The sequence below is a fragment of the Oculina patagonica genome, chromosome 9 (genome assembly GCF_052425735.1).
Source record: "Oculina patagonica isolate OP01 chromosome 9, crgOcupat, whole genome shotgun sequence".
In the NCBI taxonomy this organism is placed as follows: domain Eukaryota; kingdom Metazoa; phylum Cnidaria; class Anthozoa; order Scleractinia; family Oculinidae; genus Oculina; species Oculina patagonica.
The window spans coordinates 30,329,100-30,352,920 of record NC_135766.1 but is presented as its reverse complement, the minus strand read 5'-3'; the positions used below and the strand labels follow the sequence as shown (position 1 = coordinate 30,352,920).

General features: G+C 37.3%; 2 protein-coding genes and 1 pseudogene across 3 annotated transcripts in view; 2 read left to right on the top strand and 1 right to left on the bottom strand.

Moving 5' to 3' along the window:
- Nucleotides 1–1,165: 1,165 nt before the first annotated feature.
- Nucleotides 1,166–23,821, bottom strand: part of LOC144664840 (uncharacterized) — a 181,182-nt pseudogene continuing 158,526 nt past the window's right edge. Inside the window, exon 10 of the transcript XR_013572859.1 lies at nucleotides 1,166–1,180. The product of XR_013572859.1 is annotated as an uncharacterized LOC144664840 (transcript). The remainder of the gene's footprint in view (nucleotides 1,181–23,821) is intronic.
- On the top strand, nucleotides 6,160–15,671 carry LOC144664706 (adhesion G protein-coupled receptor L4-like). Its single transcript, XM_078525904.1, has 16 exons — nucleotides 6,160–6,208; nucleotides 6,620–6,824; nucleotides 7,020–7,127; nucleotides 7,735–7,822; nucleotides 8,310–8,400; nucleotides 8,529–8,581; nucleotides 8,827–8,953; nucleotides 9,370–9,473; nucleotides 9,745–9,847; nucleotides 10,029–10,179; nucleotides 10,940–11,021; nucleotides 11,798–11,864; nucleotides 12,885–12,967; nucleotides 13,242–13,362; nucleotides 14,524–14,565; nucleotides 14,832–15,671. Exons 2-16 carry the CDS (start codon nucleotides 6,731–6,733, stop codon nucleotides 14,988–14,990), a joined length of 1,473 nt encoding a protein of 490 aa, XP_078382030.1. The 5' UTR covers nucleotides 6,160–6,208; nucleotides 6,620–6,730; the 3' UTR covers nucleotides 14,991–15,671.
- Nucleotides 22,932–23,821, top strand: part of LOC144664634 (adhesion G protein-coupled receptor L4-like) — an 86,107-nt gene continuing 85,217 nt past the window's right edge. The window contains exon 1 of the mRNA XM_078525794.1: nucleotides 22,932–23,019. Coding sequence (XP_078381920.1) covers nucleotides 22,935–23,019 — 85 coding nt within the window. The 5' untranslated portion in view covers nucleotides 22,932–22,934. The remainder of the gene's footprint in view (nucleotides 23,020–23,821) is intronic.

The window sequence follows — 23,821 nt, the reverse complement described above, 5'->3', positions numbered from 1 at the left end:
AATTCCGATTTTAAAAAGTGTTATGTTCAACCAAAAACAAATTGGTAGCTATCGCTTACTCAAGCAGTAAGCTTTTCTATTCGTCCCAAAGGCAAAATTGGTATCAACTGCTTGACTGACTCACCTCCGATAAAATTACGCGTGTTTGTAAAAAAACGATGCGGGGAATAAGTTCTAGCTTCCTTGTATTTATCATCTTGATGAGTAAGTACCACCTTTATTTTCTTAACAGCTTTTTCTCTTACATATCACGGAATACTTTTTGTTGTATAATTTAGGGCGCGTTCATTTTGGATATCCTCGAATAAGAATAGCCGGAATGGAAATCCATGTACTGCGGAATAAGAAGAACTGCCAAACGAACGCGTCCTTAGTGTTGCTACTTCTTGTAATATTTTAGCATTTGTTTTAGTCAACCATACAGGCATATTTTGAATATAACTAAAACCGGTTGGCTGGTAACTTCGTAACACATGAATTGGAAATTATTTTAGACTCGACAAACTGTAACCAGAGGGAATGAAAAATGTTTTTCATTCCAAATAAACCGCGCGCGCTAAAGTGGCTTCGTCGCGCATGCATGCTTGTGCTCGGTTTTCCACTAATTAAGGGCTACAGCTAAAAAGTTTAGGTAACTTTTTTTTCTTTTTTTTAAATTAATTTCTCAAAATTTACCTATCCATATCGAGCGGAGCGAACACATATTCCTCTGAACCTAACATTTGTATCTGAATCAGTGCCTTTTGTCACTGCTTCTCATTCTCTAATTAGCAAGATGAATTGGTGTTTATTTTTCTTTTAGAAAATCCCCAGCTCACGGTTACTTAACACTTTGTTCTCAAGATGCGTTTTCTTATTAGATGTGTACTATGCTAATACACTTACACGACCGGTGCCTCAGTCTCAATTCTGATAGAGATAGCAAACAAACGAAAATTCGATGAAAGGAGTAATGTTCCAAAATGTCAGAATTTAACGTTCATGATTGAAGTTAAAAATTTCTTTATTCTGATCGACATATGCATAAAGAGCATTTACCAAGATAATTATTGTATGAGGTTAACCTGTCAACCAATGAGCGAAAGTCACGAGATTGTTAAGTAGTATTAACGGCAGGTGTTTCTGACTCGAAAGCGTTTTGCAGCGAATAAAAATGTGAAAAAAGGTTTTTTTGTGTGTACTGGCACTGAACGTAAGTGCCGAATCAGGTTTTTAGCACGTTTTCGACTTGAATTAATTATATATTTTCATCACGCTAATTAATTATAAAACTTAAATGGCAATTTCTTGTTATAAACGACGCTGACTCTGAAATACGCCAAAAAAGAACATCTATATTTAGCTTTCGATGTTTTTGTTCGAATAGCTTTCTGGTGAGACGTAAAAAAAAAAAAACTGCATACAGGTTAACAAGGGATGTCAGATTCACTGTGCCACTCTTAAGTTCAAAACCAACTAATAATTAATTTTTCCGCTGCCGTCTGCGAACCATCAAGAAACAGAAATAAAGAAAGTAGATCGAAATATTTCAATTGCAACCAACAGAGGCGACCTTCTAGCCTGTAAGTGAATTCTGTTTTCTGAGAGGTCCGCTTAGATGATTGACTGCAAAGAAAAACTTAACCAGTGATTGAGCATATAACTAAGTTCGTGTAACATCGGGAATAACATCGGGAATTCAGAAAAGTTATTCCCTGCGTTGGTGTACCTTTAGCTGGCTGGCTTCTACAATAACAAATTAAAGTCGACGTGGTCTGGTGGTGACGTTTGCGAAAGAATTTGCAATTCGAGTCAAAATTGCGAACTGCTATAGACTTAACAATATTTAACAATTATTACACGAGCGCGCATTGGATATGAGATGGTAGATAGCTAGCTATAACGATCTCATATCCAACAAGTGCAAGTGGAATAATTGTTTTATCAAAAACGCCCAAATAATTGCAATAATGAGCTCTCCAGCTGTTTTGGTTGACGCGTATCGGCTACCATATTTGTAGTGAATGGTAAATGAGCTCATATATCATTACCTGTTAACCAATCACAACTCAGGAATTGCAATATACCATTGCTAGTTTTTAATAATTACTAGTATACTTATTCAAATGCTGCAATCTGAATGGCTGAGCTATAGTTCACTGAATTTGCTAAAAGTCTTTTACAAATAGCGACATTTTCTCGTTTCTCGATAGTTTCGCCGGAAAACGTTATGAAATATTTCCTTACCTTAGTTAACTTTACCTCGCTTCCCATCACTTTACCGTACTTATCTCTGTTTTGCTTTGCTTTACATCGCTCGACTTGCTTTGGTTTTACATTACTTTACTTGTTCTTTACTTTACTTAACTTTGCTTTGCACTGTTTTGCATTGTACTGTAGTGCACTGCATTGCATTGCTTTGCTTTGCCTGCTGGACTTTACTTGAAATTTGCTTGTCTTTTTTTACTGTATATACCTTTGACTTTCTTGACTTTATGTGGCTTACCTATATACTTAAATTAGCTCTACTTGACTTTAACTGACTTTACTTGACTTAATTTTTCTCTGTTTTGGTTTGCTTTACTTCACTTCACTTCACTTCACTTCACTTCACTTCACTTCACTTCACTTCACTTCACTTCACTTCACTTCACTTCACTTCACTTCACTTCGCTGCGCTTTGCTTTGCTTTGCTTTGCTTCGCTTTACTCTGCTTTGCTTTAAAAAAAGATTTTATCTTATCTTGCCTTCCCTTGTTTTTTTTTTTGTTTTCCCGTTAAATCATTTTATTTTGCTTGAGAGGTACGTTTCAGTCTTTTTATTTATTTTATTTTATTGTTCTTTTAGATGGAAACTTGGAAATGACAATTAATGCCTCGATTGTTCTTCCCTGCACTTCTCCCTGTGTACGGCATTGTGACTCTGCTGAATGCTATCTAGAATGTCGAGGAACCAGCTGTAATCAGCATTGCAACAGTAACAGTAATGAGTGCACTATAGAATGTCATGGAGGTAGCTGCGTGCAGAATTGCTATAGTGGTAGATGTAATTTAGAATGTCATAGAGGAACCTGTGTGCAATATTGTTACCGAAATTGTAGTCTGAATTGTTACGGCGGAAACTGTGAGCAGTCTTGCGTTACACTTAACGACGAAAAAGGTAGTGGCTGTCAGCTGCAGTGCCAACATGAAAATAATTGTAAACAGGATTGTGGGAACAGAGGGAGCCAGTGTACCAAAAATTCCATTACCTTGACTGAAGCGCCTACAACGGGTGAGTAGTCAAATGTGCCATTCCTTATGTTTTAGTGGTCTCACCTACAACCGCAAAAGGAAAATTGAAACTCGAAACCTCTGAGTTACGTGGCATGCATGCGCACTTAAGTCATAGGCCACACTGTTAAGGCTTACCTTGGTTTCCTTAACCCTTAAAATACCACGCTTCTGGGATTTCTTCAGCCGTTTTCTGGGCTTAGGGAATCTTTTGAATTTCGTAATTGCATATAAGAAGCTTAAGTAATTAATATGTGCTGTTTCAAAACACTGAGGGCTCAAACTTTTATTCTGACGTCAGTATTCAGCCGTTGCTTCTTTGATAAGCGAGTACATGGGCTCGAATCTGGCAAAATTTTCGTTTATAAGTGTTTTTCCGAGTCATTTTCCACTGCAGAAGCCCCCAGGCTGGCATCATTAAGCTAAAATGGTGGGTAGAGGCAAACTTCTAAAAGAAACCAGAGGTGAGAGATAATTTGACGATGATTGGAACGCCAAAAACGTTTGTATCGGAACATGGCGGTTCATGAATGAAATTGTCTCTCTGGCCGTTCTGTGGATGGATTCCGAGACCTGCTAAGATAATTTGGACAAGTTTTGACTTCCAAAGAATGCAGTCGGTGCAGTATTTTGCCGGTAGGATTGGGTGACTCGACAGTTACAAAAAAATAGAAATAGAGCTCGAGGTAGGTGGACTTGCATTTAGCCGACAAGGCAGTTTTACCCAGGCATTCCTTTCGGTCACCAATAAGGAAATTGCAGGTCTGCAAGCATTGCTCTAATCGAATGGTAATTGCTCAGTCTGCTGAAAGATTGATGAGAATTTTTCTTGGTGAACAGAAAGAAATAGGCTTGAAGTTTGCTGCAAATGTACACTTTTGGATTCAGAATTACTTTTTCATTAAAAAAAATGGAGGCAAAGATGTGTGTTTTTTGTTGTTGTCCTATGGAGTAAAAAACGGGCATTTTCGGATTTGCTGCAGAAAAAACAGCCATACATAACGGAAATCTAAAGCTGTAGTCAGTTAGTTGGCTTTAAAAACTATGAAAATAATCACTTTGCCAGAACAAGGGATCATTACTATCATGTGCCCAGATATGCGAAGGCTGCAGATTTTTTAATCACTGCTGGTATTTTCTACGCAAATATGCGTTGTTGGTAGTTTAAGGGTTAAAGTGATCCCACTATACTCGATTTCGCCTAATGGGATGCTATTTCTTTGCGTGTTTGTTCTGAACTTTTAATCGGCTCCCCTAGCAAAACTTCATGATCCATTTGTCCTCCTGCGAGGAGAGGCCATACATGAAAGTTAAGCATCTTGTTCGCTAAGCATCAATATGCCCGGCCAATGCTCAAGTTCAAGTTACTAGATTCGGAGTCGATCGCTGTAACCTGTTTTTTTTTTTTTTTTTTTTTTTTTTTAATCAAACTGTTTTTTTATTTTTACAATCACTTGCACAACTTTTTACAATTCCTTTACTCATTGATTACACTCCTAATGACAAAACTACAATAAGCTAACAGTATATTTACATCGTTTACAATTTTAAGTGAATTCATACGTTTCCTACGTTCTAACTAGTTCAGTGTACATGTACATTGTGCATACATATCCTATTTTTTTCCTCAGTTTGATCAATGAGTACTATTTCATTGCCTTGCATAACAATTGTTGCGTTACATAACAATTTCTTTAAACATAATTCATTACACTTTTTAAAGAATCTTTTCCTCAAACATTTTCCAATTTTTTCCTAAAAGACTTTATATTAGTTGATTTGACAGAAATTTACCTTTCGGTTTGATATTTATTTAATAAAATTCTCTCAAAGTAGCTGAAAGATGGTTTCGTTTCTTTACATCGGCAAGTCCACAGATAACTTTTTCCTAAGACGAGTATATAGTTTTGCAGATCCATCTCCTCCTTTAAGAACCCTAAAATAATCTCCCTATAATTTAAAGAGAGGCCTACGCAACTATTCAGTTTATTAAAAATTTTATCACAAACTTCATTCCAAGAAAAGGTCGAAAAAGAACAATCAAAGAAACCTGTTGGTCACATAATCACCTAGAAAAAAGTAGTATATAAAATGTTACCGAATTGTAAGTAGATTTTTGGTACTTAATCTTTGCCCTCATTGCTCGAACTTTTAGCGGAATCTCTTTCTATATCTCAAGTACGAGGTCGATGGTATTTTGCTTGAGCTATAGTTGGCTATGCGCTCGCATTCCACTGTGTTCCGTGTCCATGACACATGTGATTGTAGAGCCCAGTGCCAGTCATTTCCAGTTGACGTCTTTATTGCTGGAACAGTTTTCGCTGTCAGTATTCATCTACATGTAGCTTCAGCGGTCAGCTCAAAATTTGCAGCAAACTGCACTTTTCATAGCCGCCATTAGAGGCAATATTTTTAACCCACTAAGTCGTATAAATATAAATTACTCTGTAAGACTGTTTTTTTACTTACTCTTTTTATCGTTGTTATTTTTCACGCACATACAGAAACTCAACTAACATCACCTCCACCAACGATAACACGATCAACACCATCGTCGTCAGCAACAACGGCACAACCCAAAAACATTTCTCGGACGGAAGAATTGGTATGTTAGTGTGTTTTGCTTCAAACAACTAAGATGTTTGTGAGTGATGGTTTTCTCTAGATTGCTTCACATTGTGTGCAAAATGATTGGCTAACCTTTTTTTATCAACTCATAATAAGAATCCTCGTAATATGACGCCGCAATGGTGGGAGGCAAGTTCTCTCATTACTGCACCCTCTGTGCTCCTCCGTGGCTCGATATTCGTTGATGTGACATTGATACCCGCTGTTTTTTTTTTCATGTAAATCAAGTCAAGCATATCAACAATCTAGTTTAATTTCCTTAATTCTAGGTGATTAGGTTTCTTTTTACGCTAAACAGAACGGATGTCGACCAAGACTCTTCCTTACAGGTAAACATTAATCAGTTTTTATTTAAAACAACTCAGCGATAATGAGTTTACCTGTATGAAAATTATCTCTCGATGATGAATTTTGACTTATCTCTTATCATGATTATCTTGCCCCCTTTCCAATCCAGCCTTTACTTATCTTAGATATATATTTTTGCAACATATCACACCTTATTGCAACATGTCACACCTTATTGCTAAGTGTATGACACATTAAACGACTATTGATTGATTGATTGATTGATTGATTGAGATGATGATTGATTGATTGATTGATTGATTGATTGATTGATTGATTGATTGATTGATTGATTGATTGATTGATTGATTGAACATATTTGGACAGTGTAGGCAAATTAGAGTTTGCAATGTTCCTATTTTACTTCAACTTTTTTGTGTGTTTTGTTGTAGGACACTGTCGATTTGTTACAAAACACCATCGAGCAGTTTAAAAACATCTCTCTTCATGAACTGCAACTCAAATTGATAACAGAACAGGAACGAAAGACGTTTATCTTTAAAATGACATTTGCCTTGGAAGACTTCGCCATTAGATACGGTCGATATCACCTCAATGAATCAAAGCCTCAGTTCAGCAATACTTACAACACGCTCGGTAAGTAGAAATTAAAACCTTAATTTTTATACCTCCATTCTGGGGAAAGGGCAAAAATAATATTACATTGTAATTACTTTCTGTCTCGGCTCTCAAGAATACGACCTACTGTTTAACTAACTACAGAACCCTCTCGAAAAAATCAGTCCATGTAAAATTTATTTATTCCTAATACCTTTTAGTTTGATCCCACAGATCTGCGTATTGAGCGAGCTTTCCACCCAAATGCGAGTGATTTCCATCTCGAGGGACCAGAAAAACAGAGTTTCATCGACATACCCTCAAGCAATTTCCAAAAAAACGGTAATTTGTGTAAACAACTTTTAGGACAATATGTTAGACAAGTTATGGTGTAAAGGTAACAAAGAAAAGAACCAAACCATAAGGGTATAGTTTTTGTCGAAATTTAAATAAGGGCAACTAACTGGCTAAAATATTTCCATGCCATGCCTGGTTTAAGTATCAAACGGAGGTGGAGTCTATTTAGTTTCACAGAACAGGACCTAGCTCCATTTTCCATATAATACATGTCTACTTCCTTTTCTATATACTTCCCTGGAAAGTATACTAATCTATCACCGGTTAGCCTGTTCCAGGCGTTCGATTGATTAAAGCAACGCGAAAAAAAGGACTGACCTAAAAAAAATGGCGCCAACTAATCGAAAGTTCGGAACAGGGTTATTGGAAATAATTTCTTCCTCTAGAATGTTTTGTCAGATAACACAAGTAATTCGCCGTGCCGGTAGCCATTTAGAGGCTTACCCTTTACTCTCCAAGCAAGGTCTGCCAGTAATTAGACAAAAAATGTTAATCTCTTCCCCGCGCATAACTTAATTGGATATCCTAACTTTATTTTATCCTGACTGAAAAAAGGTTTTCAGAAATTTATTTTATTTCTATTTAAAACAAGATTCATTGCTGCTTGGCGTCATCTACAAAGATCTTCATGAACTACTTTCACCAAATCCATCCAACAGCGATGCAACTAAGAACAAAAGGTAATGCAAAAGAGATTATTGTCTACTTTATAATACATTTGAAAGATACACTGAGCTGTGACTGGCTAAGAAAAGTGCAGTTCTAAGGAGCAAAGCAGAAAACATAAAATTCAGTGCAAATTACGATTTCCGAAGTAAGTCTACTTTAAGCCATGCCGACGAACAACCGAGGTCTTGCAAAGATGGCCGAACGTCATTTGATACCTTCCGGGTACTTCCAAAGGGTTCAGAAGATCGCCAGAAGACTTACGAATAATTCCCATGATCACCCAAAGAATTCCAACGATTTCCAAAGATCACCCGAAGACTCTGGAATATTTTTGAAATTCACCAAGATCACCCGAAGGTTTTTCACCAAAATCGAAAGATTTTCGAATTTATATGTGGTTATTTATTCCAATTACACTAAAATCACGTAAGTATTTTTGACTTTTTGTACGCCCTTTGTACTAACAAGGTGTTGATATCTTTGTTTTTTTCTATCCAGGCGTCTTGGCACCATGATAATGGCAGCAACAATGGATCCAAAGCCTGAAAAATTGCAACAAAACGTTGCCCTGAATTTCAGGAAGATAAAGGTGAAAAGAACGAAAAGATTAGCAAGAAAAAATAATCCAGCATTTTTTATATAATTATCATATCTGATGCGTTTGTTCATGCACGTTCTACCATTTTTTTCACCACAATTTGCCAAATCTATTTCTAGGCTGCTGACGGCAAGAGTTTTTGTAGGTTTTGGAGCGGCTACAGCAAACAAAAGTGAGCATTAAGTTACCGTTTTACTTAATTGCTTTAAAAAAATATCGATTGATATTTATTAATATTCATTTATTAACGTTTCATTCATAAATACAGTCATATTCCCATTGATAACATTTTGTTACCTAACTTTAATGATCATCAGGAGCAACATTGACAGTATGTTTTGTATGTGAAGAACGCTTTCAAGTCAAGTAAACATTTTTTGTTCGTTACATTAAAATAACGATAACGTTTATTTTCAGTCCAGACGGGTGGTCAGGAGAGGGATGCCATGTAGTGACATCGAAGAGCAACTCAGAAGAAACAAGATGCAGCTGTAACCACATGACTCACTTCGCTGTTTTATTTGACTTTGGCAATAACCTGGAGGTAAAATGCTATTAACTTTTACGACAGATTGTATCACTCTGGCCAACCAAAAAGGACACACACAGCCTATTGAGCCAATCAAAACTCAAACCAAATACATATAGCTGGCAAAAAAGGCAAAAAAAAAAAACATGATATGAGCAAGTCACGATGGGTTTTGGCTTTATTTGTTAACGTCTAATTGGTAGAGAGAGTGGCGGGAGTTTATTAAACCAATCACCTATTGTAGTAGCAAAAATAAAAAACAAAGCAAACGCAAATGAATTTCGACACTTAAGTAAACATTGCTCTATTTCCAAGAGTAGTCGGAGAATAATACGTCCAACGTTGTTTTGTAAACAGGTGAAATAATTAAAATATTTTCAACTTATAACAATCTACATATTGTTTTTTTCCTGACACTAAATGGAAAATAGATCACAAAGACAGACGACAAAATACTGGGGATTCTGACTTACGTGGGTTTATCTCTCTCCATCATTGGAATAACTCTCACGATAATATGTTATGTTTATTTCACGTAAGTAATAAACATTTATATAATACAAATCACAAGTTTTTTTAGACACTGATAATAAAATATCGTTGGTTCTCAGTCATTTTTTATAGCAGAAAATAAGTATTTACAGAACACATTCAAAAGAGTAAGATAGTTTAGCGAAGAAGATTTTTAAGTGTGTTACCCCTGATTTGTCTGACATGAATACCTGTCTTTAACATTTTTTTTTTCATTGATTTATATGTCCAACTTTTTGTTTAATGTTTGTTGTCTTTTTTCGCATTTTTGCCAGCGATGTTCATCAACCTCTGTCTCAAATAAGAGTGAATCTCGCTGGATCTCTTGGAGCAGGACAAATAATATTTCTTGCCGGAATTAATGCCACAGAAAATACGGTAAAGGAAATCCATTATAGATACTGAGGGTAAAAAATACACATCCCATTAAGGATTAAAACCCACGCGTCATATATGTAGCTTGTATTGGTGCATAGTAACTTTAAAAGGAAACATGTTATAGACATTATGTAAAGGGACACTTTGATTATAACGAAATAGTGTACTTACTACTCCACAGGGAGCTTGTGTCACAGTGGCAGCGCTTATGCAGTACTTCCTGATGGCAGCTTTTTGTTGGATGCTCGTCGAGGGAATTTACCTTTACTTGTTTGTTGTCAAAGTTTACAACGTCAGCAACAAGATGACCATCTATTATGTCATGTCATGGTGTAAGTTCTTGCACTGTTTTCATTCGCATCAAAGCCACGATCTGAACATAACAACATGTCCTTGTGGAAACCCCCTATTGGCTGTAGCATTCCTAGGGAGATTCTAGTGGCCGCTTACACGCCCCTCACATGCAAATTGAGAATTTCTCACATGACGTTTTGACTTCAAGGTTTCCACAAGTTTCCCCAACATCGATGTAGGCAAATCCCCATCCTTCAGCAATCTCTATGACTATCAGTTTCACCCATAAAGTTCTATCCACGAGTTATCAGGCAGGCAGCGTGGCAGAGTGGTTAGGTCGCCGGACCCGCCCCCAAAGCGGGGGCACGCGAGATTGTCGCCGGACTTGAAATCTGGAGATCCCGGGTTCAAGTCCCGTTCTGACCACTATCTGGATTTGTTCTCGGTTGCCCCGAGCTCAAATACTCGGTCATGCTTGTAAATAGCCAACTGGTCTGCCTCCTGCCAGTTGGGATTTTTAACCATGTTATGTTTATTTAATATGTTATATTTGTTTCATATACACGGCCCCACAAGCTGCTAGCTTTAAACACAAACCGTGTATAAATAAAGTTGCTTTACCTTTTTTTTTTTTATCTCTATTAAGGCACAGAGTGGCTGATACTCGAATTCATTACAATCAATTAGCTCAGTAATATTTGCTCTACTGTAATTGTAGGTTAACAAAACCTGCTCACATTAATTTTTTTTTCGTTTTTGTTTTTGAGGCTTGCCTGTTTTTCTTTGTTATCGTGACAGGTTTTCCTGTTGTCATGGAGGCCATATCGCTAAGTATTGCCGCAGGAAAAGATGGAATCCAGAGTTTTGTCAGTGATGAATAGTAAGAACTGCATTCCGTTTGGTTTCTTCTTTTTGCCTGTTCCTGGGTCGCCAGCTTGCAAGTTTCTTAATTTAAGGATACTGGGGTATTTCCACGTTGATCTTTCATATCAAATAAGTTATTTTGAGAATCTATGATGGAGAAGCTCAGTACAAGAGATATTTCCGGAGGTGATGTTGAGTGAGAAACTTGTGCTGTTTTCCCAAAATGGATTATGGGCCTATAGAGGCGTCTTTAAAGAGGCATAACTCAAAACGATTTTTTTTTCTAACTCCGTCAAATTTTCAGAGGCACTAGATTGGCATATTACCCCAAAATCTGCCTCAGCCAATTCTAAAAAGTATCAGAATTGTCTCCGGAAATTTGGATTCGGTCACTCACGTTTTGCTAACTCCAGTCCCGATTGAATAAATTGTGTGTGTTTGAAGTTGTGTGTAGTAGTAGAAGTCTTTATTAAGAAGCTAGTCACAACAAACGTGTGGCTTTACAATAAAAAAAAACAATCTAAAATAAGCTAAACTAGTAAAATGAACCTATTATATGTATCAGTTACAAGGATTTTAAGAAATAAATTTAAAAAGACATCTATTTACAAAAGTGTATTTGAAGTTATTATGATGGAACCTGGATGGGCTACTTCTATTAGAGTGGAGAAACCTCTGAAGGTATACTGGAAAAAAGAAATCATTGCCGTCATTTGTAACTAGTGCCGAATCGTTCACAAACATAAGAGATGCTATGTGATTTACCTTGGTTGCTTTTACTTTTGTTTCAAGTTGTTGGATGTCTTCGGCTAACAATCTGATCTGGATATTTGTTGCCTTTGTGGCGATGATTGAAGTTGTAAGTAAAGCGAATTAGTCTAATAGACTACATTTCTTCTATAAATGATATGTAAAAAGGTTTTTTGTGTGTGTATACATATGATGTGCACTAAATGAAAGGTAAACAAAGCGTTTTCGTCCCCCCCCCCCCCCCTCCCCCCCTTGGCGATTGGCTTAAGGAACTCTCGCCACTATCCTTATCAACTACAACTAAAACACGATCTAGTCATGATACTCTTACTCACGTTTTCCCGCACTTCATGTTGTTTTCATGTTCCAGTTCATTAGACTGCCGATGCCTTTTCTGATTGACCACAGTGATTACTTTGGTTTTGGTTTTATGATACGCATTTAAAGACCCCTATAAAGTGGATTAAAAAATAGCAGTAAACTGAAACCAAGCGAGTTGTACGCGTTTTGCACCGGCTTATTGTGTTGTTCGCGTTGCGACTAGCTAATGGCTACTGTTATTGCTTTGGCTTTACGACGCTAAACAATTCCATCGTAACCACATGGAGCAGAGGAGTTCGGTCAATAAAACTGGTCAATAAAATACGTCTTACCACTTTGGGCCTCTTGCGTTTTTTTCCGTCCGCCCATGCACCCCCTCATTGCGGCGTTCCAATGTTTCGCTCTCCCCCGTCGTCTCCGCCATGGAAGTTCGACCGCTGACTGATTTGACTGTGGCGGAGTGTCCTCAGAAATCGAAGCTTTCCAAGCGAGGCACGAAGTGCCGAGAAGGAAAAACGACGCCTTTAGAGACCACAGTCAAATCATTCAGCGGTCGATTCGTTTCAAACTACTGGCGGTCAAAACGATCGCACGGGTTTTGTTGAGATTTGAAGCATTGGAACGTCGCAAATGAGTGCATTTTGGGTCGCATAATGGGCTGATTACGGATAAAATATACCCAAGAGTGCATTTCAAAGAGGTAAGACGTATTTTATTGATTAGTTCTAACCGAACTCCTCTTCTCCTTGTGATTGGTGTTTAGTTATTTTAAAATCTTATGATGTTCCTTTGTCTTTTTTAAATTAAGGTTAACATATTTCTACTCGCGCGAGTCATTAAGGAAATGGCCACAATGCACGAAACGGGAGACAGCCATAATCAACAGATACGGTAAAAATTATTAATATTTAGGCTTAACAAATTAGAACAGTTGCTCTCAGCTCCATCCACAGATTTCTGAGTCGTGCAAACTAAAGACGCTGCGCACATAACTTGTTTGTACATCTTTCTTCGTCTATAAACCAATCTGAACAACCAGAAACAAAAAACTGAGAGTGCATTTATGTGACTACTTCCCTGAAAAAGCTTTAACGTAAGAAAGAAAAGACACCCTTAATGTTGAAGGGTTTATTTCCCATTTCCATATAAACTTGTTTTCTTGCAGAATTGGCGTCAAAGCATGCGTGGTGATGGTTCCCCTACTGGGAGTCACGTGGTTGTTTGGTCTTTTGACGCCGCTGCACAAAGCTTTTTTTTACATATTCACGATCCTTAACACTGCTCAGGTTAGCTTATACAGTCGACTCCCGATAACTCGAACCTTCAAGGGATATTGAAAATGGTTCGAGTTATCGGGAGTTCGAGTTATTGAGAGTGGAAAACAAATGACCGGAAATAAGGAAAAAACGGTGTTTACTGTTTTTCTATTCATACAGTGTTGACCAGTGTACATTTTAAACAAATTTAATTAGAGTATAAAGGAGCCAAAAGAAAAAGGATCAACATATTTCTAAATCACTGTATAGACCAGAACGTAACGAAAAACAAAGCGAATCAGCTGCGAACGTTGCAGGTTCCAAGGAGAACAACACTATAGGCTACTGCTGCAGAGCTTATGCGATTTACTTTTTCGAGAAATGATCAGTTAATTCGTCCTGACGATAATCCTTTGAATTTTCTAAGGCTGGATTTAAAAGAATCGGTATCAACCTCCACAAACAAACTGAACGTCTGTAGCACGTCAATGCCGTGGCACATTTTGTGTTTTGAGGGGCGTTTCGGGGATGGCTCTGACTCGTGTACGTTTTTATTTCAAAATTAATTCGTCGTTTTGGACTACAGTACACTGTTTGTTTTGACTTGTCAGGTATGGCAGACATGGTTCGAGTTATCGAGAGTAAAATTATATAAAAAATGACCTGAAGGGCCAAAATTAGTTCAACGTTTTGGACTACAGTACACTGTTTGTTTTGACTTGTCGATCAGGTATTGACAGACATGGTTCGAGTTATCGAGGGTAAAATTATATAGAAAATGACCTGAAGAGAAACAAAAATTGGTTCGAGTTAGCGGGAGATTCAAGTTATCGAGGGTTCGAGTTACCGAGGGTAAAATTACATTATCTATAGAAATAGCTTACTGTCTTTAATATTCGTAATAATGGCGATGTACCAACATATAGCGGTTATTTTTAACCTCAGCTTTCAGTGAAGTTTAGCGTAGGAAAGACAATGTACCTCAAGTTGAGCGAAGCTCCTACCCCAATTTAAAGTAATAAAAAAGCTACCTTCTGATTGCTTAAAAGGAGCTTTCAATGAAGAATCGAAGTAATCGAACTGTTGAAAACCCTCATACTATTTTTACGCAGACAATTTTTTTCTCCCTTAATTAACTACTTTAAGTTCTATGGAACTTTTTTTAACATTTTTTTTTTTTATTTTCAACAGGGTTTTCTTATTTTCTTACTACACTGTGTGAGAAACAGTCAGGTAAAAGAAAACTCAAAAGGACCAGTGAATCAATTTATCAAATGTGCCGTGATTTGGACTCCATAAAAGCATATACACGTATTATAGGGAGACGCCTAACATCAATGGCCGAACTCAAATTCTTTAAAACTTGGCATTATCCTGAAGTTCTGTCTTTAATTAAACCAATTCAGCTGAACCGTATTGAATTTGGAGCACAGCTCAATCCACCAAGAGATTCTAAATAAATGTTTTTCCTTCTTTAATGTTGTTTTTTTCATTTCCAGATCAAAGATCGGTTCAAAAGAAGGATAAACGCAATTTTCCCATCAGCAGACAATGGAAACTCTGCAAGAAAATCTTCACAAGTTAATCCAAGTGATATTGGCACAGGGAAGAGAATTGAGGTTCAGTCACGCAGTAACAGCGTATTTGAACTGAAGTAGCAAGAGAGGAAAGAAATTATAGTTCGGCTTCCAGTAGTTCCAGTAGTGGGAGGCGCGGTGGCCTAATGGTTAGCGCGCTCGACTCCGAGTCGAACGGCCCGGGTTCGAGGCCTGGCCGGGGCGCTGCGTTGTGTTCTTGGGCAAGACACTTTACTCTCACAGTGCCTCTCTCCACCCAGGTGTATAAATGGGTACCGGCGAATTTACTGCTGGGGGGTAACCCTGCGATGGACTAGCATCCCATCCAGGGGGGAGTAGCAATATCGTGAAATCCCCACTATCTTATATACCTCTACCCTTACAGAGGGGGAGTACACTTCCCGAGTGCGAGGGGGAGATATAATTTTTAGCTACACTATTAACTGATATTACCATAAATTTTAAATGACGATTGCTTTGAATATATACATTGTTTTGTAACAAGGGTATTTATTCCTAGTTTTCCGCATAAATTAATTATTGTCTACTGGGTTAGTGATCACCACTCCAATAAATAACGAGTTTAATCATTTCAAGTGTTGTAAACGTAGCCGTTGTAAAAAAAGCTGTAATTCTTTTTTTAACGGCTTGCATTTTTAATGGAATAAATAAAGTACGACCGCCAAACACCAACATTTAACCAATACAACTATCTGTGAATTTATCTTTTGTGTTCACGCGCAAGAGTAAAATAAAAGTTAATAAAAGGGAAAAATAAATTTGCTGTACTTTTATTTTACATAATATTATATACGAACCGCGTTTGGTTTCGTTGTTGTGTTTTGTTTGTACTGCGAAGTGAGTCATGAACTAAAGCCTGTAGTTCGAAATTGAGACACTCTGCCAATTATTCAAATTCGTGTATCGTGTATTCGTGTATTGTAGGGTATTTATTAATTATTTGTGATGTAATTTCCTTGTCTTCTTTGTCTTAATAATGAAAAATATATATTCAAATTATATATAATTAAGAATTAGAAACCTTGCAAAATATTGAAATTCAAGATTTGGACTCTTTACCAGCTATTGAAATTCAAGATTTGGACACTTTGCCAAATATTGAAATTCAAGATCTGGACTCCCTACTAAATATTAAATGTCTGAATAAGCAAAGTGTTCAAATATTGAATTTCGAGATTTGTGCACCCTGCCATAATATATAAATTTAGGCAAGCCTAAAAGCGGAGCTCCCCAGTTAATTATTTTGCACTTTATTGAACTCTGAATTCTGGCCATTGTAAAACTTTAAGGCTAAGAATTTTATATTCGTTTTATTTTTTTAATAAATAATACCGTATTTTCTCGATTAAACGCCGGGCCCCGAATAAACGCCGGGTCTCCAAGTTGTATTTGAAAATAAACCCCTTACACAATTATTAACGGTTTAATATGCTTTAAAAATAATGTCTTATTATATAGCTGTCAAAAAGAATGAATAAAAATCATTTCTTAGAAACATAGGGCTTAACAAAACTCCTAAATTCAAATAAACGCCGGCCCTATCGGGCCAAGTTTGAAATAAACGCCGGGGGCGTTTAATCGAGAAAATACGGTAATTAACATTTTTCCTTATTTCTTTTTTACCGTGTCCGGGGTGGGGGAGGGGGGTACTCCCTAAAATTTACTATGGGGGTGTGCCGTTGCGTTGCTGAGACTCTGGACCTGTTCCAGAGACAAAAGGTTCAATTTGCGACCCTGTTCCAGACAAACACTGCAAAGTAGGTACCCTGTTCCAGCAATATCCACAATGGAAATATATGAAGATAGATATAAAAACACTACCGTACATCACAAAGCTCTCACTTGACTTCGTCTGTGGCTTGGAGATAAAGCGATGAAAGGAGCGGAGTTTCATAGCTATATACTTGATAGTGTTTAATCAGGATTCTGGGAAAACAATCAACCCTGTTCCAGAGTCAAAAGGGTGATTTGTATACCCTGTTTCAGAGTCAGAGAGACAAAAAGCATACCATGTTGAGCGGCACATACCCGTATAGCTCTTATATGGGAGTACCATCCCCCCCTCCGGGTACCGTGTACAGCAACACCAAATAAGAGAACAAACAAAATCAATCAAAATGTTATAATTCCACCGAAAGCATTATCATAAAGAAGTCTGGATGGGAAATTATGTTGCAAAACGGGCAATTATGTTACCTTCATGTAGAAAAAAGGAGGGAGGAGTAGGGCTGCATGTCGGGGTAGATAGGCATATCACATGGCAAATTAGGCATTTTTGTTGTTGCTTTACCAGCTTTAAAAGAAAGAAAAAATCACTTTACATTTAGAGTATAAAGGAAATAACAAACATCTACATTTATAATAAGGTTGATTTTAATTTTTTTCATTCACTCATTTATTCATTTTCATTTTCACTATTTGCCTATATTTTAATTTTGAATGGAAATGGCAGAGGTTATAGCTAATGGTTTACAGCATGTTGCCCAAACCAAGCTAACTCCAAGCAAACCGGAGTGAAAGCTAACCACAAGCAAACTAGAGTGAAAGCTAACCGCAAGCAAACCAGATGAATAAAGCTAACTGCGAGCAAACAGGGGTGAACCTAACTCCGGAAACAAAGAAGTGACATTCTGTCATTCCACCGAACAGGGTCACCCCATCCCCAACCCCCCCCCCCCCCCAAAAAAAAAAAAAAAAAGAAAAGAAAGAAGATAGCACCTTGTTCACTTTTACATGTCTTTTGACTCCCCTTCCTCTTAAGGGGTTTCACTTCACTTACAGAAAAAAGCAAAAATTCTGGGAAGCTAGAATATTGTTTGTGAGTCTCAAACTCAGTTTTGTTATTTGATTACCCAGAAAAAAAAATAGAATCATGTCTGCTTGTGTATAAAACTATGCAAGAAAAAATATAACATCAATACTTTGACTACTCTTTTAAAAATTTGTTTGTATTATTGTCCACATCTTTATGGAGTCATGTTGCCCATTTGTCATGGAGTTCACAAAGTAAGCAAGTGAGTCACAATTTGGTTGCTACATGGTACCTTATGGATACTGCAAATTTTATCTGGCTTTAGAATATTTCACTTATTTTAAAAATATAGCTGTTCTTATAAATTGTACACAGCATACAATACATAAGAATGAAATTGGTAATGTATACTGCTTGCAATAACGGTTTTAAACTCACCTATACTTTAGAATTACAGTACCACCAGTTTCAGCATAACTAATCCAAATTCAAATAATTACATTGCTTTGTAACTCCACTACCTCCCCCAAAGTCAACCAAAGATCTTATCATATAATTAGACAACTACATGTAAGTCCTGTGTAGTTGAGGGCTCAAAACATTTGGACACTTGCAGGTCATGTTAACTTGCCAAACAGATTTTAGCTTGGTCACATGTGGTTTCTTACCAGTCAAAACATTGAAAATAGCAATTTTAAACTACCACCATTTCTGCTGTTACTGTTTTCGCTGCATATTTTTGAAAAGATCACTTCATAATGCCCTTGTTACATCTAACAAGATGTGAAAGTGACAGGTCAATCAAGAAGTCGTTTTCTGAAGTACACTGTAAATAGGTTAACATTTAAAATCTAAATTTTGCTTATTTGCAGCTTTTCTTGATTTTAATTTACATGTAATTTACTAGTCTCTTAAAAATAGCATCATACGAACCAAACATCGAGCTGGTTTAATCTTTCCTGTTTTCTATTTATGTCCTTTCCTTGTCTGTTTTTGTGTCGTGGCCTGCATCACCTGAACAATATAAATTAAAATGATTATAAACAATAATTATAAAAACAATTTATGAATGGATGCAAAGTATTGATATAATGCACAACTATTTTATAAGATAAATTCCCCCACCGGCCCCCCCCCCTCCGACTCATTGAAATGGGTGGATCTATATTTGGTTTGGTAGCCTGTGAAAAGTTGTTTTGGCTATGTTTCCTCTATGTTGTTTTGAGCTCTGGCTGTTCACTGGTTCATAACTGAGGGAGCTGGCGGATTTCGCATACATTGTTTGTGAGGAGTTGTGAGGGGAGGTGACATTAATTTACCTTCCACAGTGAGGATAGGGTATGATATCTGGTAGATCTAGGATTTCATGAAAACATACTTTTAGTGAAATATTAATTATTTAAATTGTCTACTAATAATTGTAGTTGTTTTGTGTCATTAGAGAGACAAACTACTCCCGAGTTAGGATTTCAGTTAGGATTTAAGTTGGATTTTTGAGTTGGATTTTGAGTGGATTTTTGAGTTAGGATTACAAGTTGGATTTTATTGGATTTTAGTTGGATTTTTGAGTTAGGATTACTATTGAGTTTAGTTTCGAGTTGATTTTCGGTGTCGAGTTAGGATTTCGAGTTGTTTTCAGTTAGATTTCGAGTTGGATTTTTTTTGACAAAGCAAAACCCATTACAATTATTGAAGCTAACCATAAAAGGCTAACTGGAGTGCATAGTGGCTAAAGTGATAGTAGGCTAAAGGAGTGTGTAGTAGGCTACGGAGTGCAGTAGCTAACTGCGTGATGTGGCTCGGCTGTCGGGCATGTTTTTTATTTCATAATAAATCAACTGGAAAATCGAACTTGAAATCCAACTCAAAATCCTAACTCGAATCAATTTGAAATCCTAATCGGTGAATAGGCAACCTCCATTGAGGAGTTGAATAATGAATGCAAATATTACAGTAGAGATCAGAGAACCAAATGCAGATTAAAGCAGCTGGGTAAAAAAAACGAAATGAATAAAAATTTCATACTAATATACTAGAACTAACTGCTGTTTACTTTGCACAGGATCTTACCAATTCAAAAAATTTGTGAGGGTTTTTCTGCGGCTTAATGGAGAAATAAACTACCTAAAGGATGAATTATCTATAAAACACACTGCCTATATGGCCCTGTTAAATATAAAATTTCTTATTTAATGATCTCACAATAATGCCTCTTGTTTCCTAGTGACCCTTCCTTCCTACAATGGGATATTTAGCTTTTCTACTTGGAGTTTCTTGTTAACTTACTTGTATAGAAAAAACATTGCCATTGCAAAGATACACATTCAACACTGTCATGGTGATAGTCAATGTAAGTTTGCATACAAGCTGCATACAGTGTCTAAAATGGCATGAATTACAAGTAGAGCGAACAATTGTGTTTTAAAAATTACTCAAAATAATTAACTAAGATAGTTTTATGTGAAATAAACTGAGTTTTTTTTTTGTTTCTCTGGTGTGGTAAAAACGCACGAAGCGCCGTACTCGCGTTTCTCCACGACCCTAAATAGTTCTTCAAGGAGAAAAAAAAAAATGAAAAAAAAAAAAAAACTAAGTTTAGCTGGGAGTTTAAATAAAAATTAAGTCATTAAGCTCATATTAATCGGAGGCGAGCGGCCGCAGTTTTCGTATTATCCACCGCGTAGTACATGTGTAAGCATATAATTACAGATTTTCACAAAAAAATACTTAGTGTTTAGTAAAGTCAAATTTGTTACCTCATATTTGAAGTCGGAGTGCTTGTAATTACAGCAATTCAGCAGGGCAAGCTTTCAACAGCTATGAATTAATCGGAGGTGAAGCGGCCGCAGTTTCGTATTATTATCCACCGCGTAGTACATGATATGTGTAAGCTATAAATTATAACTTACTCAGCACCACCGATCTTTGAATTATCTGCGAAGGTCTATTTCAGCCTTTTCCATCCGTGTAGCTATTGACACTTCTTTTTTCCTTCACTTCAGTTAATTGCGTTTGCTCAACTAGGCTGGTCGCGCACGGTAGACTCGCTCGCTCTCACCTGGCCATTTTCGGTCTCCCCTGCCCTATCGTGCCATACTTCCAGTGTGAAAGCCTTTAGACGGGGTAGACCGAGAAATTTACGTATTCTTTTTCCTGCTCGGTTTCTCCTTGTGCTTCGTTCGCTTTCAAACTGACCGGGTTGTTCACTTTGTCCTTCATGTAATCTAAATGGACTGACCATGGAAAAGTACTTGCGCCCGCGGACCAATAGCAATGCTATCACTTGGTCAGCGGTCAACTTCAAAAAAAACGCGTCCTTGACTAGTTCTAAACCTGGCCCGCGATATGGTCATTGTACTGGTCAGCGGATACGTTGTTTTGACAGCTGTCAATTGACCATAAAATGGATGTCCAATATCAAAGATCTTAGTCGATTACTCACTCATTTCTGGTTAACGAGGAGGCAGAAGATTGTCTCCCCTCCCCCCTCTGCTTGGGTTGCCTTGGGCTCCCCTCCCCCTCCCCGAGGTCTCCGCGCGCGGCGGGCGTACGCACCAAATTTTTCGGCCTCCTGGGTTTACAAAATTCTCTCGCCCGTTACCCTGTGCTCCCTCCCGCCTGGCGCGCGCTGAGGAGCTCCGCTATAAATATCGATATTTAAGTGTATACAGCCCGTGAAATCAGTGCTCAGTCTATTAATGTACCACCTCTGTGGACATGGGTTTGGTCATGAAGTGAAACGTAGTCATCAGCCTATATGTATACACCCCTGAAATAATCGGTCTGTCTATAAACGTACCACGTCTATCCATTGTCAAGAGAGGATAAAGGGTAAGGGAGTGTTAAGCCCACATGGAATACCCATACATTCGTCTCAAGTTGGGCATGTTGTTTCGCAATATATTTACCGTAATGATTCGATTTAGCGCCCTCCTTCAAATAAGCGCCCCCTTCCGAATAAACGCCCCCCTTCGAATGTGTTTTTGTAAATAAGCGCCCCTATTCCAATAAGCGCCCCCATTCTAATTAGCGCCCCCGTTCTTATAAGTACCCCTATTCTAATAAGTGCCATAAACTCCTGACCGTTCGCCGTACAGTTCATGTATATATTTACTGCTAAAATGAACAATTATTTTAAAAGTAACTGAACTTTAAACAATTTCTAACTGTTACAGTTTCTGTTATGGTTAGATACATTTGGTTGTTTTTCAAGAAATTAAATAAGCGCCCTGTCCCGATAGCGCCCTGTCTCGAATAAGCGCCCTCCCTCGAGGTGCCAAAGTTAGCGCCCCGGGCGCTAAATCGAATCATTACAGTAAGCAGGATTCAGTTTGAATTTTAAATGGCCCGATCTTGCTTGACTTCGTAACAAAAAGGCCAGGAAATGCAGGGTACTTTTGCATGTTTACAAAAAGTGCTCTAACGGTTACTAATATTAAAATTTTCACTAATCTGTTAGTCAAAACATATCGAAATGAGCATGCGCTTCCAATCGCTAAATTCCATTTAAGTTAAGAAAAAAATTACATTTTGAGATGCGATTTTCGTTCTAGTCGCGCTCAAATTTAGCTTTTGCAATATAGAATGTTGAGAGCTCTAAAAGTATTGTAGCGTATTTCAAAAACTTGAGTCGTTCCGTAAGCCTATATTCTAAGATAGATCACAAGGAAAAGCTTGATAAAAATCGTTATCCAATCCGAAATACGATGGACATCTTTTACAGAGACTGCCACTCAAAGGACTGTCCTGATGACATTTTAGGTCCATTAGTTTTCGGAAACCCCTTCGTACTGGAATATATCCAAACTGACTGACGTGAAAAGGTCACTGGCAGGTGGAAAGCAACATTTTTAATTTGCCTGCTGTAGATTTGGAAAAAAAAACACACTCAGAAACGTAGCCTGATGAAACAAGCAAACCAAGGCAGTTGCTTCGGTAAAAATATTAAATATGTTTTTTTTTTTGTTTTTAATTTGGTTGTTGTAAGAGGCTATGCACTGAAATAATAAATATGAGAGAAGTGTTTTTCCTGATATTGCCTCAGTAACATTTTTTGCCGGGCCACGGCACGGAAATTACTTAAAAGAGTCAACACAAAGAAATATCCATTGTTAAAATGCATAATTTCTTCCGCTTATGTTCATCCAAAAGCAAATTGATTGCGATCGCTTACTCAAGCAGTATCCATCTACCGCCAAATGCGTATCAACTGCTTGACCAACTATAAAGTTACTCATGTTTGTATAAGTTTGATGCTGAGGATAAATCATTACAGGATGGTGAAAGATAATCTGAAAACGTCTATGATAAACTCCCTCGTGGTAATCGTCTTGTTGAGTAAGTAAAAGCGTTGATATCTTCAACGTGTTTTTCCTAACATACCACGGATTTTTTTTTGTCTAATTTAGTGCTGTTACTTCGAGCAGTATTGAAGCATTTAATGTAGAAGAAACCAGGGGTTTCTGCTACGAGCGTGGGCCACGATCTTATAGATTTTTTCAGAGATGAAGACCTATGCTCGAAACGATTTTGACTCTCAAAAAATGACTGTATTTAAATATTCATTCATAAAGTGTCACGCATCAGCCGCGGAGAACAGCTTCTGTTAAACCTCAAACTTATCAGTTGTTTCGTCCACTGAAATGCATCGCAGTGCGTTTTGCCGTCCGTACATTGTTTTCTGCGAGGCCAGATGAATTGGAACATGAACTTCTAAGAACTGAGAGTAGGGCCATTTATGCTAATACGCTCGTGCGGCCGGAACCTCAGTTCGTCTTAAACGTCAGGAAAACAGCTCATTTATTTAAAAAAAAGCAAACAAACGAAAATTTGATGAAAGAAGTGAAGTTCAAAAATATCAGAATTCGACGTTCACTGAAGTTAATAATTTCGCCTTTCTGTCGTTTGCATAAACAGCGAGTTTTCAAAGCTAAATATTGCATGGGGCTATCTGACGACGTATGAGCAAAAGGCACTAGATTGTTGTTTTTTTTTTAGGGCAGTTGCTTTTCAAATAATGTTTTGTAGCAAATAGAAATTTAAAAAAATAAACATTTTTTTTCTTCAGTGCATCCTAGCATTAAATGTATTTGTGAACATGTATCAGATGTATTTTTTTTTTATTTGAATGTTTCATTTA

Excerpts from the sequence above, each read along its gene's own strand:
- LOC144664706 (XM_078525904.1), top strand. The coding sequence starts at position 6,731 with ATGACATTTGCCTTGGAAGACTTCGCCATTAGATACGGTCGATATCAC. Across the intron at positions 8,401-8,528 it reads TGAATTTCAGGAAGATAAAG|GCTGCTGACGGCAAGAGTTT; the intron begins GTGAAAAGAACG and ends ATCTATTTCTAG. Across the intron at positions 13,363-14,523 it reads CGATCCTTAACACTGCTCAG|GGTTTTCTTATTTTCTTACT; the intron begins GTTAGCTTATAC and ends TATTTTCAACAG.